General features: G+C 36.5%; 1 protein-coding gene across 1 annotated transcript in view; it reads right to left on the bottom strand.

Annotated features, from left to right (window-relative positions):
* Positions 1–17693, bottom strand: part of LOC128662297 (A.superbus venom factor 1-like) — a 122806-nt gene extending 105113 nt beyond the window's left edge. The window contains exons 1-7 of the mRNA XM_053716103.1: positions 17629–17693; positions 15360–15552; positions 14519–14681; positions 6472–6542; positions 5550–5644; positions 3771–3853; positions 405–492 (exon numbers count right to left, since the gene is read on the bottom strand). Of these exons, the coding sequence (XP_053572078.1) occupies positions 405–492; positions 3771–3853; positions 5550–5644; positions 6472–6542; positions 14519–14681; positions 15360–15552; positions 17629–17693 (758 nt within the window). The remainder of the gene's footprint in view (positions 1–404; positions 493–3770; positions 3854–5549; positions 5645–6471; positions 6543–14518; positions 14682–15359; positions 15553–17628) is intronic.
* Between the last annotated feature and the right edge of the window lie 395 nt (positions 17694–18088).

The raw sequence follows: 18088 nt of genomic DNA on the forward strand, positions 1-18088 counted from the left end.
CCTGGGTTATGCTTGCTTATTGGTTAACCAAATGTAGCCACCAATAAGCATGCACTATCTAGGGTGCTGAATCTAAAATAGGCCGTCTCCTAAGCTTTACATTCCTGATTTTTAAACAAAGATAGCAAGAGAACAATGAAAAATTGATCATTGGAGTAGATTAGAAAGTTACTTAAAATTGTATGCATCATGAAAGAAAAACATTTGGGTTTAGTATCCCTTTAAGGGGAAAAAATTGCATGTTCTTTCTGAATTGTGAAAGTTTAATTTTGACCATACTGTTCTTTTAAGCTATCCTAGGTTTAAAGACCCATCCTCGTAATCTTATCCCCCAGCAGAATTCAGTTTGGGCTTCTGTTATGCATTACTAGAACACAGATAAATCCTATTTTAACAATACTCACCTAGCCTTAATGTCCACAGAAAACTCATCAGTGTCAATGTAAAGAAAGTTCTGAAATGTCTTCAATTCAACTTCAAAGCTAGGTAATACTGAGAGAAGAAGAGATCAAAGATAAATAATGGAAAAAAAAAAAATATGTTAGTAAATTTACATTTGAAATTTTAGAAAAACATTCAAAGATTACATTAAAATCAGTTATTTTTTTGTACTGTATTGAGAGAAGAGAGTGAATGTGTTAAAAAGTAATTTTTTTTTTTAAATGAATATCCCTGATCTGAGAAAAAAATGATTATTGTTTTTATGCTTGTGAGGCATGTCATTGTTCACCAATAAAAAGGAGTTCTGCTTATCATCCAGTAAACAATTAGTCCTTACAGTGAATGTAAATTTTGATGCTAAAGTGCCCGGTTTTTCAAAATTTGATTAAAAACAGGGGCACTTTAATTAATCAAAATTTACATTTCACTTGTGTTGTGAAAAAATACTTACCTTTTAAACTTGACAGCAGCTCCAGCTTCCTCCACCCGTCGCAAAGCCTCTTCCTAGGTCTAAAATGAGGAATCCAGCTTCCTCCAATCATTGAATCAGACACTGATTCCCCCGGGGGGAAAGCCGTGATTGGAGGATGACCTATCCATCATTTCTGACATCAGAAATGGCTTGCGACGACCGGAGGAAGCTGGAGCTGCTGTCAAGAGTAAAAGGTAAGTTTTTTTCACAACACAAGTGAAATGTATATTTTGATGAATTAAAGTGCCCCTGTTTTTAATCGAATTTTCAAAAACCGGGCACTTTAGCTTTAAAATGTACATTCACTTTAAGAACTACTTGTATAAAAACATGTATTTCCTCTTAGATACAAATTGAAAATAACTTTTTTTTCCTGGAAAAAAAATATATTTTTAATATAAATAGTTCTCTTTCATATATAGATTTTTTTTTTATTGGGGTAGAGAGAGTGAACGGGTATAGTAGACCTTATTATTGAAAATAACACCCAGAAGTGCATTGCACTAATCCTTGGCTGTTCAAAAGATGCCCCTGCATTAGAGGGTTAATTTTCCCATAATGATATAAACTAGTACCATGGACAGGTAATATAGAACACTTGGTCTCCTGTTGATTTAAAACCAGGTGTTCTATATAATTGTCACAATGTAAATGGAAATGTAATGGCAATTAGCATTATGGGGTCGATTTATTAAAGGGACACTGAACCCAAATTTTTTCTTTCGTGATTCATATAGAGCATGCAATTTTAAACAACTTTCTAATTTACTCCTATTATCAATTTTTCTTCATTCTCTTGCTTTCTTTATTTGAAAAAGAAGGCATCTAGGCTATTTTTGGGGTTCAGAACCATGGAAAGCACTTGTTTATTGGTAGGTGAATTTATCCACCAATCAGCAAGAACAACACAGTGTGTTCACGAAAAATGGGCCGGCATCTAAACTTACATTTTTGCATTTCAAATAAAGATACCAAGAGAATGAAAATAATTTGACAATAGGAGTAAATTAGAAAGTTGCTTAAAATTGCATGCGCTATCTGAATCACAATAGAAAAAAAAAATTGGGTTCAGTGTCCCTTTAAGCAGTGGATGCTACATCGACGCCAGAAACAGAAGTTAAGAAGCAGCGATCATAAGACCGCTGTTCCTTAACTTCTCCTCCACCTTTTAGGTGATGGACTGAAATCATCCCGATATGATACGATCGGGATGATTGACTGCTTGGCCGTGAGTGAGCAGAGGGCGGCATTACACAAGCATTTCACCAGAAATGCTTGTGCAATTTTAAATGCCTACAGCATATGCAAGCTACAGTGAATTATGTCCGATAGACCTTTGGTAAATCTACCCCTTTGAGTGCTGTTCTGAATAAAATGGCCACAGGACTTAGGTGCATCAGAAATTATACGTAAAAGTCCACAGATATTTTCCTAAGTGCTGTTTTACTGTTCTGAGCATGCAATTATCAATTAGCAAGGTCAGTATATTGGCTTGGCTTGACTCTATTGAACATATATTAAGAATTAAAAGTATTAATAAAGACTGAGAAAATATATATTTTTTTGAAAATCCTCAGATAGTGGGCCCCATTTATCATGGTGCGCAAGCAGTTTCGGTGCCCCGGCGTTTTAGGCTCACCTTAAGACTGCTGCTGCTAAACTTGTCTGCCAATTAAAAGGTATCAGATTGAAATCATCCCGATCTAATGCTTGTGCAATGCTTATGCAATGTTAAATGCGGACTGTGTTAGCGGTCCTCTCGTAAAGAGTGTCTACTATAATTCTTTTGTCAAACTTTTTACATCATTGTTAGTGAATGCTGTAAAAAAAAACTATAAATTGGTGCAGCTAAAGAAGCAAAAGTTACTAAATAAAGTCTAAAGTTTGGGCATAGACTTCACTTTACATAGCATCTCCTGTCTCACATAGCAACCCCTGGCTATGTAACCCTGCAGTGGAAGGAATAGCTCTATATTCTATACTTAGTACAAGTAGAATGTTTTGTCTAATCTTCTATGTCTCTAAATTTTCAGTACAATTTTTTGGAGCTCATTGAATGAAAATAAGTTTAAGTGAGAAGCTGTCTAGAACGTGATAGAACTTGCAGAAATGTTTTGAGACTACATGGAATATGCTCCATCGCTACTCTCTTTCTGTGTCACTATGTTACAATGTAGAGCAAGTACTGTAGTACAATGTAACAACCCAATGATCTAAAGCTCTTCAGTCTGGTGAGATTATAAGATGTTTCACAAGTTCGGTGAGGTCAAAGGAATTTAGAAACGCAAATATTTTCACTTGATAGCTGTTTATCTGGCTATGGTTGGTTCTGAATGTGAAGGAGAAAATTGCAATATAAGGCTGAAAATTTCTCTCCCTGTTGGTAAATCTTTGACCATCAGGCCCATAATAAGCTCATGTCTCTCTCCGTGGAAGATAATTTTATATTGTAATCAGATATTCATGCCATTTACATAGTTTTGTAGCTCTCTAAAATTGACATATTTACTAAAGTGCAGGCGGACATGATACAATGTAGTGTATCATGTCAACTGCACATCGATAAATGCCGACAGTGTACGCTGTCGGCATTTATTATTGCACCAGCAGTTCTTGTGAACTGCTTGTGCAATGCCGTCCCCTGCAGATTCGCGGCAAATCGGCCGCTAGCAGGGGGTGTCAATCAACCCGATCGTATTCGATTGGGTTGATTTCTGTCCGCCGCCTCAGGGCAGGCGGACAAGTTATGGAGCAGCGGTCTTTAGACCTCTGCTTCATAACTTCTGTTTCCGGCGAGCTTGATAAATTGACCCCTTAGACATAAATACCAATAAAAACGACCCACTCAGCTTCTTACCATATTCTTTAATTTCAAAACTGGTGGAGTAATTCTGCTGCGGAGAATCTTCATACTTTGCAGAGATGGTCCATGTCCCCAAGCTGCATTGATAGATAACATCAGTTAAAGGGACATTAAACACTAAGGCCTAGATTAAGAGTGGAGCTCAATATTGCGTTTACACGATTGTGATATTTGCGCTGCACTCAGTAATACCAGCACACTTACCTCACGTTTGCATTGCCTGGAAGCCGATTGCTTACGAAAGCGCACTTCTATAGGCTTTGTTTTCATGCCACTAGACATGGCAAACTACGTAGTGCAGCGCAAGGGCCAAATCGTGCAACACTCATGAAATGTAAATTTTGATGAATTAAATTGCCCCTGTTTTTAATCGAATTTTTAAAACCTGGGCACTTTAGCATCAAAATGTATATTCACTTTAATGACCAGGGACTTACCCTGTACGTCCTCAGAGTTTTCAAGCTCTGGAAGCAATCCTGATAATTTATGGCTGGGGCATCATTTTATTGCGGGGGGGCTGGGGGAATCATTTATTAAAGGGGGGCTGAGGGCATCATTTATGGCTAGGGGCATCATTTTATTGCAGGGGGCTGGGGGAATCATTTATTGCTGGGGGGCTGGGGAATAATTTATTACAGGGGGGCTGGGGAATAATTTATTACAGGGGGGCTGGGGGCATCATTTTTTGCAGGGGGGCTGGGGGCATCATTTATTGCAGTGGGCATCATTTATTGCAGAGGGGCTGTGGCATCATTTCTTACAGGGGGACTGGGAGCATCATTTCTTACAGGGGGTCTGGGGGCATAATTTCTTACAATGGGGGGCTGGGAGCATAACTTATTACAGGGGCTGGGGGCATAATATATTGAAGAGGACTGTGGGGGCATCATTTGTTACAGGGGGGCTGGGGTCATAATGTATTACAGGGGACTGGGGTCATAATGTATTATAGGGGACTGGGGGCATAATGTATTGATGGGGGCATAATTTATTTTAGTGGGTCTGGGGGGGGGCATAATGTATTATGCCTGTGTGGGGGGGGTCATAATTTATTACAGGTTGACTGGGGAGCATAATTTGTTGTTCAAATAGATTGATTTATTTTTCTTTAAAACCTTTGTTGACTGATTTATTTCATATTTACACACATGCAGCTGCACACATTTTATCTATACCCTATGTTTGTCTATAGATATTTGACTAAAGAATAATTGGTTATGAGACAAATAAAATTCTAGAAACTGTGAATTCTACGTTCATAGGATTTAAGGCTTGTCATAATATATGCAATTTATACAGTTTGCTTGCATTTTTTTCATTATTGGGCCGTATGTTTAAGTATCGCCTAAGACCTCGCAAAGTCTAGAGCTGCCACTGAAAACAGTTGCTTCCACAAGTACCAGCCATCAGTCTTACATTTAAGTAGTTGTGTGACAACCTTTCTTAGCTTTCCCAATTTGAAGGTACATGAAACCAACAATTTTTCCTTCTTTAATCTAAAAACTGAGAGCTAGCTGCTGATTGGTGGTTGCACATATATACCTTTAGTCATTGGCTTATAAATGTGTTTAGCTAGCTCCCAGTAGTGCATTGCTGATCCTTCAACAAAGGATACCAAGAGAATGCAGTAACATTGATAATAGAAATAAATTAGAAAGTTGTTTAAAAATATATGCTGTCTCTGAATCAAGAAAGAAACATTTTGGGTTTCATGTACCTATAAAGGTCTGGAATCAATTCTTTATTAGTTTAGACAAGATCCTATGCTCTTACCTCACAAGATCAGGCAGATTGTAAGATTTAGAGACAATGCCAGATGCGCTGTCTTGGAACACTGAATCTCTCTTCACAATGATCCCATCAGGAGTCTGCAAATGGATGACATTTTTCTGACTTTGTATTTGTTACAGGATAGTAAACACAAACACCAAAGATTCCAAACACACCTTTTTCTGCATCAGAAGCAGTGCACTTTACCTGCCATGTAAGAGTCACTAAGACTTATGCATATGTATAAACATAATCTAGTCATCTGTTGCATGTATAACTAAGCTTTGTATGTCAGCATATGCAGCTTAAAGACTATTTTGTACTCGTACTGGAACTATGAGGTCAAGTGACTTAGTACTAGGGATGGGCATAATGTGTTTATATTCGAATGCTAGAACTAATGTTATTGTAAAAATTTGATTTACATAATTGAATGTTGATAAGAACGTATATTGTTAAACATTCTATAATTGAATACTATTTACAGTTTTCGAATGTCACTTTCAAATTCAAATGTCCACATTCGAAATTTTGAATGTAACATTAGATTTAACAAACACTATTCAGAAGTTTAATAGTTCATGTGATAGGGAATTTAGTAAATTGATAGATAACAGATACAAATATATCAATTTGAATATTGCATAATTCGAAGATTGCATTTAAAGACAGCATTAGAAATACTATTACAAATATATACATTTTAAATTTTCAAATTCGAATATTGCATAATTTGTATCGAATTATTAGAAAAATTCACATAGAATATTACAGTTAAAGAAAGAATTAGAAATACTGTTACATTAAACAAATGTTAGAATGTGGTACAAACATTGGAAATTGGAAACAAACAAACAAATGCGTTAAAATTTATTTATTTTTTTGAATGTTGCGAAACATTCACCCATTCCCACTTAGTACTCACCAGAAATTCCAGGATTACAACTTTGGATACAGGCTGCAGTTTGTAGTTCATAGTGTAAATACGATAAAGAACTAGGAAAAGAATGAATAAAGACAATTTGAGTGCATAATTATTAGCAATTAAAAAGACATAAAAACCCCAAAAATCCTTTCATGATTCAGTTAGATCATGCGATTTTAAACAACTTTCCAATTTTCTTCTGTTATCTAATTTGCTTTGTTCTTTTGGTATCCTTTGTGGAAAATCATACCAAAGTAGGCTCAAAAGCAGCAATGCACTACTGGGAGATAGCTGCTCATTGATGGATGCACTTATATGCCTGTTGTCATTGGCTCATTCAATGTGTTCAGCTAGCTCCCATTAGTGCATTACTGTACCTGCAACAATGGATACCAAGAGAATGAAGCAAATCTGATAATATAAGTAAATTGGAAAGTTGTTTAACATGGTTCTCGGAAAGAATGCCGAAGTACATTTGTCCGTCAGACATATGTCCGAGAGACTATGTTCCGAGTTTGGCCGAAGGCAAAGACGCTCCAGAGGGCTCTGTTCTAATCAGAGCCTGGGGCGCCTCTGGGAACCTAACGATGGGTCCCACCCCACATGTCTTGTGGTTCTCTGGTCTGGGTATCTATCCTTATCCATCTATCTATCTATCTATCCATCTGTTATCCGACGGCCATTTGTCTGTAGGAATATTATCCGTCACACAAAATGTCAGTGGGACAAATGTCCGTCGGATAACAGTCTGGCCATGGTTTAACATTCTATGCACTGTCTGAATCTTTTGAAGAAACGTTTTGGGCTTTATAGCCCTTTAAATATTGTAGTAGATAAAACCTTTGATGGCAGAATCCACTGAAATCTCCAGTCTTTCTAACTTCACTGGCCTCAGCAGATTCATTAGTTTCTATGTTTTGGTGTTCACTAACAAATGGAGAGATTTATTAACATTTACTAAAATAAAGAAACCAGTGCAGATGCTGGCGAGACCTCCTAGTGTATCTTTATAATTTGTAGATCTTAAACTGCGAGCAGGGATTGGGCTAAACTTTATTATTTAAATGGTTTCCCTTTTACATTGTGTGTGATTGAGTCGTTCTAAAGAATATTTGTCCAATTATTTTATAAGATACAGACTATTGCCTTTGTTAAAAGGACAGTCTAGACCCAATACATATTCTTTATTATTACAACCAGACAAGCATCTTGCAATGGGTTCCACATCTATAAGCTTGTAAGAAGTACATGAAACTTTAATCATCATTTTCTAGCAGCCAGAATTGGCCACTAAGCCCCGCCCACAGCTTTCTTCTTGTCCAGTTAGCTGTTTTCTTGTATGACAGTTTAGCAGTGCACATTTAATATTTTTCAGTTAGCTATTTTAAATTGCACTTGCACAAATCAGTATGTGTGAGTATTAAAACTTATTTAAGAGTTTATTGTGATTGGAGAAACTTAACAAACCAAAATATACAAGCAATAGATGGGCGGAGCTTGGTGGCTATTTTCAGCTCCTAACAAACAAATATTTAAATGTCCACTAAACACAGTAAGATACCAAATCAGTAAATACATAATAAAAATACAATGCAAAAGTATTTAGTTTGACATTCTAATAAAAAGTAAAAAAATAAATTCTGACAAATGTCAGTTAGTTGTATTTTTTTTCCTAATGCACCATGTGACAGCCATCAGCCAATCACAAAATGCATATGTGCATATTATGTGAATCTTACACATGCTCAGTAGGAGCTGGGGCCTCAAAAACTGTGCATGTACAATTATTGTACAAATATTGTGCACATTTAGATAATGGAAGTGAATTGTAAAGTTGTTTAGAATTGAATTGTGTACTCTGAATCATGAAAGTTTAATTTTGACTTGACTGTCCCTTTAAATTTTTCATGTACTTCTTACAAGCGTATAGACATAAAACCAGTTGCTTCTCTGGTATGTAACAATAAGTTATTATGTATTGGGTCTAGAATATCCCTTTAAAGGGACAGTAAAGTAAAAATTAAACTTTTCATGCTCTATCTAAATCATGAAAGATTAATTTTGACTTTACTGTCCCTTTAAGTTTGCATAACCTTTCTGTGGTGTAGCAATGGGGTATTCCCTTACATGTGTGTCACAGCACTAAACCCAGATGACAATGCTGCCAGCACAAAATCACTCCCACATCTCGATAATATTGATATAACAACAAAATCATCAGTGTGACCTGCATGGCTTAGGCTTGACAGATAAAATAAGGAATCAGGGAGGGGCGGAGCTAACTGTGGAGCTGAATGGACGTGTATCATAAGAGCTCCAGCTAAATTATGCTAAAAAAGTAACCTTAGTGCCCATTCAAGCTCATATTTGACTTCAAAAGGGGGAACTCTGGATGCCCATGAAACCTGCACAACCCAGCTCCAAACAGGGAATGATAGATAGAGGGTTTCTCACTTTCACGGAGCATGTTTTGCTGTGGAGACGCCTGAGAACGGCCATCTTTCTTCTTTAGCCTACGCAGCAATTAAAAGTACAGAATGAACCCAGCTAAAGTCTAACCTACTGTATCCTGCACTAGGATAATTACTCATCCAGAAGTGGGAGTTAATGAGACAATCTCATTGAAATAAAAGAGACCCGCCACAACCATGGAGGTGCAGAACCTAGAAGCAACTCTGACTCGGCTGCTAGAGGATCATTTCGCAAAGCTCCACCGACTGATCAGGGTAAACTTTACTAAACAACATGTCTTGTCAGAGCAGGAGCGGGCCGACCTCATTGTTCCCCAACGGAGCATGGGGCAAACCACCGAGAGAGCCTTACTAGCAGATGGGGGAACGGAAGATGCTCTGATTCAGCGATCTAATGTGGCCACAGCTGAGCGCACAACCATGTCCCGGCAGCCAACTATAGGGAAAGTGAGTGAACCTGCGACTATGGAGGCTATGTGTCTTGAAGTGGGGGACAGGCAGCCCCTGAGAGAGGTTATCATCGCGAAGTTCTTACCGGCTATGGAAAATCACACAGGACTGCTGAACACTGATGTTAGCTTTGCCACGAATGTAAGTAAAGGGGCCCCAGGGCGGGGTGAAGCAGAGACGTTCTTTCTGGTTCCATCTGTGACAACGGCCTCAATTCCTATAACATGTCCAGTCATGGAATATCGCAACAACCTCAGTGATCGAGATCTAATGGCCCAATTTCTGAAGCCTGTGTTAGAGGGCCTTGCAGGCAGTACATTTTGGCCTTTCGATCCCGGTGGCGGTGTGAGTCAAGTATTGCCCCGACATCCTTTTGACAGCTGAGGTACTTACTGCTTAAACTTTCTACTCCCGATAAAGACCTATGTGTCTGATTCATGAGGCAATCGTCGGGGGTTATATTAATATGCCTCATTAGAAGTTGGACATTTCTAAACCCAGCTGTTTTTACATTGACCGCACTGCAGTCTACTCTTTATGTTTTGTATAGCCTTACTTGCTGCTCTGAAGACCTATTTTAGAGCTCAGTCTGGATAATCTATATATGCAAGAGAAGTAAAATGCTTTGGCTATAATATAGGAATATGCCCTATCTGAGGGAGACTAGGCAGGAATCAAGCCTTTAATGTTTGTATTAATACTAGTAAGTCCTGGTTTTATATAAGGGGTCATTTGTCTTATGCACTATGTTTTAGCCAGAGGATGTAGCCCCCGCTACCTAGACATTTAGCGTTAAAATATATGACAATGATATTTCAGTGGTCTGTCTCCCTGGCTACATAACGGGTACTGCCCAATAAGGAGCTTATACTGGCTCATAGATATTAGTAGCATAACGTTATTGTGCACTTCATACAGATTGTTATTGTATATATGTTACCTGCATAATTACTGTAAGCATACTTCATGTTTATTGCTGCTCACAACCCTTATCCCAATGCTGTCTCACTATGCCATTATTTGTTACGGGAACTTTCCTTAAGTCCCTATGTCGATACCATTAGCTCAGGTTCATTCCTATTGTGTTACATTTTTAATATGCTAGTGTTAACATGTTCTATGTTCTGGCTCACCATACTAAGCGCCCCAAAAATAGGTGTTTCAAGCGCATAATAATACAGTCTGGGTCACCCCATTTTTCTTGTAGGTGGCATCCCAGGGAGCATGATATAGTCCCACCTAGGGTCAGCCCTGATGGTATTATTGTGGGACCTTGATGTTGCTCTATCTTGTAGTTTGCTTTGCCTATGCAGTTTGCCGTTGGCTATTTCCAATATAGGTTGCGGACATCTTATCTGTTTATCCTTCCCGTGGGTTGGGGGAGAGCCCTGAGGGAGATGTTTCGTAAATTTGTGAAATTGATGTCATGGCAGCGATATTATAATTCTACCAACTGTGGGTCATAAGCACGACACTTTTAATGATAATTGTCATATCATCCTTATGAGTCTGTCCGCTCTGGGGGTGAGAGGGGGCCCTCAGTGGGGATGAGTATATTTCTAGCAGTGTCGTAACCTAAGTATCATTATTACACTTAGCCCAAGATAACAATTACACGATGTTTGTTTCTCCTTCTGGGCCAGTGGCCAGGGCCCTGAGGGAGTCCTTGTAAAGGAAGCATAACCCATGAACATACACACGTTTTGTTAATTATCACGAGATCCCTAAGTTGCATACGGCAGCTGAACATTGTACTACAAACACATCCACTCAAGACTGATTTTAGCTTAAACTATGTAATCTAGAGAGGCTATACAGCTAAGCCCCATAGTACGGTAGAAGGGCTCTCAGCCTTGTAGGATGCCCAGGTTTTTGTTATGCGTTTTAGTTTTAAATAAAGTTATGGAAACTATTTTATGCCTAGAACAAGCAACACCTATCTTTACCTCTTATACTCTGTTCAGCCTAACAACCCTTATGTTTATAGACATGAGATACCCAGCATTAGCCCACCTCCCCCGCCCCCCTAAAGCAGAACCCACTCCAGGGTTCAAACTAGGCGGACTACTTTCGCCTTAATCTTTCTGCGTTCTCACAGAATTGAATTTTATTGCTTATTCATTGGGTATGGAACTACGATTTATATAAAGTTGTTTTCCTGTGTGTTTAATGTACGTTATTCCTCCCTGGATATATTTGTATGAACTTCATGTTTACAGATACTTGAGCAGGGGTCCTGCGCGTCCCCAATTGTTACCTTCTTCTTTTAAATCAAATAAAAACTATTAAACTTAAAAAAAAAAAAAAAAAAAAAAAAAAAGGAATCAGCATTTAGAAGTTAGTTTCTGGATAGATATTAGGGTTGTGATTAACCTCTTGAATACCTAAGAGGAATGCAATATATTGCAAAATTTAAAGCCACAAAATCCATTCTAATATTATATGTTTATGAGGAGTCCTGCTTGGAATACAATAAAACAGCACAATGGAATAATACATGTGAACAGAACATAGGGGTGGACCACAATCCTTTGCAAACGTTTATAAAATGATTTATATGATCTGCTAAAATCCCCACAGACGTGAATGTTGTTTTTGGCTGATAATCATAAGATAAGTTTTTCTATAGTTCAGTATTGACTGCTTGAATGTATAATGACAGACAATTGTATTTGCTACTAAAGTTTACTCAGCATATGAAAGGGACGCGAAAGCCAAAATTAAACTCTCATTTTTCTGATAGAGCACACAGTTTAAAAAAACTTTCCAATTAATTTCCATTATCATAATGTGCACAATATTTTCATAAGCACACTTTCTGAGGCACCTCCTGAAGATGTGCATACATATATGCATTTTGTGATTGGCTGATGGCTGTCACATGATGCAGGAGGATGAAAAATTTAACTAATTTTGAAGTTTGTCAGTCTAATTGCTTTTGTATTGTCTTTTTATTATTCACTTGTTTATAATGCAATTTTACTGTACATAATGGTCCTTTAACTTGAATTATACAATAAAATAGTACACCTTTGAAAATCATGTAAATGTATTGCATAAAGGTAAATTCAAGTCAAAATTAAACTTTTATGATTCAGATAGAGCGTGCAATTTGAAACAACTTTCCAATTTACTTCCATTAACAAAATGTAAACAGTCTTTTTATATTTACACTTTTTGAGTCACCAGCTCCTATTGAGCATGTGCAAGAATTCACAGAATATATGTACGGTATATGCATTTGCGATTGGCTGATGGCTATCACATGATACAAGAAGAGTAGGAAAAGACATAACTATACAATTTTTCAGAAGAAAAAAATATTCTACTCATTTGAAGTTCGGACTAAGTGCTATTGCATTGTCTTGTTATCATGCATTTGTTGATTATGCAAATCTGCTCTATTTACTGGTCCTTTAAGATTATCAAGGGGATGAGAACATTTACAGAATGCTCATGTAACATTTAATAGGAATGTTATTGATTTATTGTTCTGCTAATGGGGGTAATTTTTGATTATGTAAAAACAACATTCTTTTGCCAGATTAATATCAAGCACCTATGGGGATATAATGTGCATTTTATAACTGCACCTTTGTATATAACTATGAGGCCCATTTATCAAGCTCTGTACGGAGCTTGAGGGCCCGTGTTTCTGGCGAGTCTTCAGACTCGCCAGAAACACAAGTTATGGAGCAGCGGTCTAAAGACCGCTACTCTATAACCCTGTGCGCCTACTCTGAAGAGGCGGACAGGAATTGCCACAATACAACCTGATCGAGCACGATTGGGTTGATTGACACCCCCCTGCTGGCGGCCGATTGGCGAGCTGCTGGTGCAATGCTGAATACAAAGAGCGTATTGCTCTCTGCATTCAGCGATGTCTGTCGGATCAGGTCCGCACTGGTGGATCAGGTCCGACAGACATATGATAATTCGGCCTCTAGGTCTCTTTTCAGGGATTAAACATAATTAAAGTGAGCTCAAGAGCAGCAATGCACCATTGAGATATAGTTGTACACATCTTTGAGCCAAATAATTGGTGGCTGCACTATTGAGTATTCGTTTTGTTTAAAACGAAACAAAAACAGAATTTTCTTTAAAAATTTTTACATTTGTTTTCATTAAATCTAATGTAAATGTTTTACAGCTATAGGTGAAAAGTTCACCTGTAACTAGAAAACCGAACTTAAAGGGACATTAAGTCAAAATTAAACTTTCATGATTCAGATAGAGCATGCAATTTTAAGCAACTTTCTAATTTACTCCTATTATCAATTTTTCTTCATTCTCTTGGTATCTTTATTTGAAAAGAAGAAATGTAAGCTTAAATTGCAGATTTTTGGTTCAGAACATGTCTTGCACTTGCTTATTGGTGGCTAAATGTAGCCACCAATCAGCAAAAGCTAGCCAGGGTACTAAACCAAATATCGGCCGGCTCACATTCCTACTTTTTCAAATAAAGATACCAACAGAACAAATGGAAATTGATAATAGGAGTAAATTAGAAAGTTGCTTAAAATTGCCTACTTTATCTGAATCATGAAATAATAAAAATGTGGCTTTACTTTCCCTTTAATGTGCTCTCCAGAGCATGGAGAGCGCGCTAAGGTAAGTATTACTAAAATGTTTTTAAAGTAAACAAATCAATACTGACGATTTTCGTCAGTATTTTTTTGTTGTTTTTCATTTTTGTTGGTGCATTCTTCAAATATTCATTTAGTTAAAACGCAATAAAAATCTGATATTTGTGATAAATGTGCATTTGTCCAAAAACGATGTATGTATTAAGCCACCAATCACCAACTACCTCCAGGTAGTGCTTTGCTGCTCCTGAGACTACCTAGGTACAAATGATACCCACAGAATAAAACACATTTTATAGTAGAAGTAAATGGAAAAGCCTCTTAAAATAGCATGTTCTGTCTGAGCCATGAAAGTTTAATTTGACTTCCATGTCTATGAAATCTTTCCCCCAATATTAAATTATAAATAGTTTTGTGCCAAGTACAATTAATGAGTTTTACAAATGTTAAACTGTACCTTTAAATACTTAAATATTTTAAAACCAATCCTTAAAGTATTTATGTTATGTTTGATATAAACATATAACTGTCTATTATTACCTAAAGATCCTGGGGTGTATATGGTCTTGTCAGTCTGTACAAAGATGTATCCACTGTGAAATGACAACAGGACAACCTTCTCCAGCTGACATGCGCTTGATCTCACAGTAATATACACATATTGTTTGTTTTTGGGGTCTTTCAATAATTCCCTAGAGGGAACCTAAGGTAGAAAAGTAAATTGAACAGACTTTAATAAAGACATAATAAAAACACAAACACACACACATATATATATATATATATATATATATATATATATATATATATATATATATATATATATATATATATATATATATATATGTGTGTATGTGTAGAAAAATATCACTCCAGTCTACTATTGCAGTAGTTACTAGTCTACTCAGTGTTAGGAAACATTACATTACATTTCTTTCCTAAGATATGGTGAGTCCACGGCTTGAGTAATTACTGTTGGGAATATCACTCCTGGCCAGCAGGAGGAGTTGCCTCTTGCTGGCCAGGAGTGATATGCCTAACAGTAATTACTCAAGTCGTGGACTCACCATATCTTAGGAAAGAAATGTAATGTTTCCTAACACTGACCATATATCCGGAAATAAATACATTTATCAAGTAAACATAAATTTTTTTTTTTTTCTACTCTAGTTGACTAGGGGAAGTTTCCATATATACAGTGTGTGTGTGTGTGTATATATATATATATATAGTTGTAAATTCCCAGTCGTTAAATAAATTAAATAAATTACATTCATTACAATTAAATAAATTATATTAATATACACATAAAAATTAAAATAACATGTTGTAATATAGTTTGTAACATAACAAGTCACAAATTCAACATGAAACTCCTTACCGTTGCTTGTACAACCCCAAGGAAACCATTTCCACTGTTTAGAGAGACTTTGGACTGGGCAAGAGTGAGTTTCTTGTGAGGAAAATCCTGGATCAAAATATCAGCATCAAAGGCAACGTTGTGTCCTTGAGCATCCAACACGAAGGTCTCCTCGCTCTCCACACGCAACACATTGGGGGTAATAAGTGTGCATCTGTTAAAGGTAAAACAGTATTTATTGCAAGAAGAAAGAAATGTAGATTGTCCATATTTGATAGTATATATTATTCAAACAACCACCAAATGAGAAGAAAATAAATTCTAATACAATTATCCATTTAATTAGAGTTGTAAGTGTCCCCTACTCGTATTAAAGAGACATCACTACATCTAGCATGTATCTGTTTAATATTCTTTTAGCCTAAAGGGACATGAAATCCAAAATGTTTAATTTTTGAGTCTGATAGAGCAAACAATTTTAAACAACTTCCCAAATTACTTCTATGGTAAATTTGCATTACTCTCTTGGCACCCTGTGTTGAAGGAACAGCAATGCCCTACTGAGAGCTAGGTTAGCCAATGACAGGAGGCATATATGTGCAGCCACCAATAAGCAGCTAGCTCCCACTAGTGCATTGCCGCTCCTGATCCTACGTTGGTATGCTTTCCAAAAAAGGATACCAAGAAAACAGCAAATGTAGTATAATTCAATTGGAAAGTTGATTAAAATGATATGCTCTATCTAATTCATGAAACTTTAATTTTTTCTTTACTATCCCTTTAATTTGCTTGTATTTTATACCAGTGCCAAGATATCCAGATGTAAAAAAAAATATTTTCCTATGACCCATCAAAACTGGGTAAAATTAAATGTAACCAATTCAATTTCCTTACAGGTCAGCTCATAAGTATTCATATAAAAAACGTGAATATGTAATTATGTAAATGTTTTCCAATAAATATACAGTATGTATATATATATATACACGGCACCCACACTCTTTAATAGATCAGAGAATCCAGAGTATGATGTATCAGTCTTTTATACACTCTAAAAGATAGGCACTCTCTAGTTTTAGAGTGAAAATTTACTACTGGGACATTTCAGGGACACTCAAGGGCCAAGGGCTGATGAAGAGATGACTGCCCCTTAAATGTTCACAGTAGAAATAATAATAATGATAATAATAATAATAATAATAATAATAATAATAATAATAATAATATTTATCCACACACAGATGCACATTCTTGCTCAAAACATCAGTGTTAAATATAGTAATAAAGTAAAAAACTAGTTGTTTTTTTAGCTAGACCTCTGCAGTTTTATAAATACACAGAGATAAAAATGTACTACCGTAAGTCAATTATTTAATGACAGGAATAACTCTACCTTATTCATTTTGTACTCATCCATTGCTTTGTCTTACTAATTCAGGACTAGTGGAAATTCCCTGCCTGATAGATAGCTACCAAAGGGATAGATAGATAGATAGATAGATAGATAGATAGATAGATAGATAGATAGATAGATAGATAGATAGATGATAGATAGATGATAGATAAGCTAAGATAGATAATAAACAAATAAGTACAAAATTCACTTGGTGCAAAAATAATGGTGAGATTAAAAGTGAAAAACAAAGCAAAACAAATAAATACAAAGTATAAGGATGTATATGATCCATGGGATATTCTTCAATATTGGTGATTCAAGTGGTTTCTTGCCTCGAATAAAACAAAAACAAGAAAATATAGTGTAATAAATTTTAGACAAATGGTGATTTCACACAGGTGATCCCACCAAGGGGTTACTCATACTTTTCAGAGCCACCCAGACTCTGGAGTAGACCCACACCTGGTTTTATACTGCCAGGTACCCAGTATAATACTAATCGCAGGCCGCTGCTTTAGGTAAATAACATTTATTTTAAAAACATATAAAAAGTTAAAAAAAGCCACAAATTAACCCTCTTACATAAAGTCACTGTCCACATGCAATGTAAAGTGGAAGTGAGATCACAACACCCATCTCGGATGGAGGCGGATGGCGTGCCGAAGGGCTATACTCACAATCACCGGGGTAGTGATATATTAGCTTATTCGAGGCAAGAAGCCACTTGAATCAAAAATATTGAAAAATATCCCAAGGATCATATATATCCTTATACTTTGTATTTATTTATCTTTCACTTTTTATCTCACCACAGATAAGATAGATAGAAAGATGATAGATAGATGATAGATAGATATATAGATAGATAAAATAAATTAGATCTTTCATACTTACGGTAGTTGGCAGTAGGAGGTAGAGAACAAGGCTAACAGTGTGAGACAGAGAGTGTTGCACCCCATAATGCTGCAGGGATGCTGTGAAATGTCTTCTGGATAGGGCTATATATGGGATCTCCTGTGTACTTTGAAGCCTCAGGCAAACAATGCTTCTAATTAGCAACTGGGCAGGGCTAAAAGAATTTAGAAACAGCACTAAAAATGCACAATGGTTGGAAAGACAAAATACTTCACTTTATTACATGTTTTGCATTTAGTGAATGAAGAGAACTTATGCAAAAATGCTTAGTAGACATTTCCTTGATTAAACAACATTAAAGTAATGCATTGTTGTGTCTCGAAAAAAAACAATTTAAAATATATTGTTTTTGTAAACAATGTTGCTGAGCTTATTAACCCTTTCGTGACAGGGTTAAAGTGTCTACATCGGAACACCTGTTCCGATGTAGACAAATTGA

The sequence above is a fragment of the Bombina bombina genome, chromosome 6, assembly GCF_027579735.1.
Source record: "Bombina bombina isolate aBomBom1 chromosome 6, aBomBom1.pri, whole genome shotgun sequence".
NCBI classification, from domain to species: domain Eukaryota; kingdom Metazoa; phylum Chordata; class Amphibia; order Anura; family Bombinatoridae; genus Bombina; species Bombina bombina.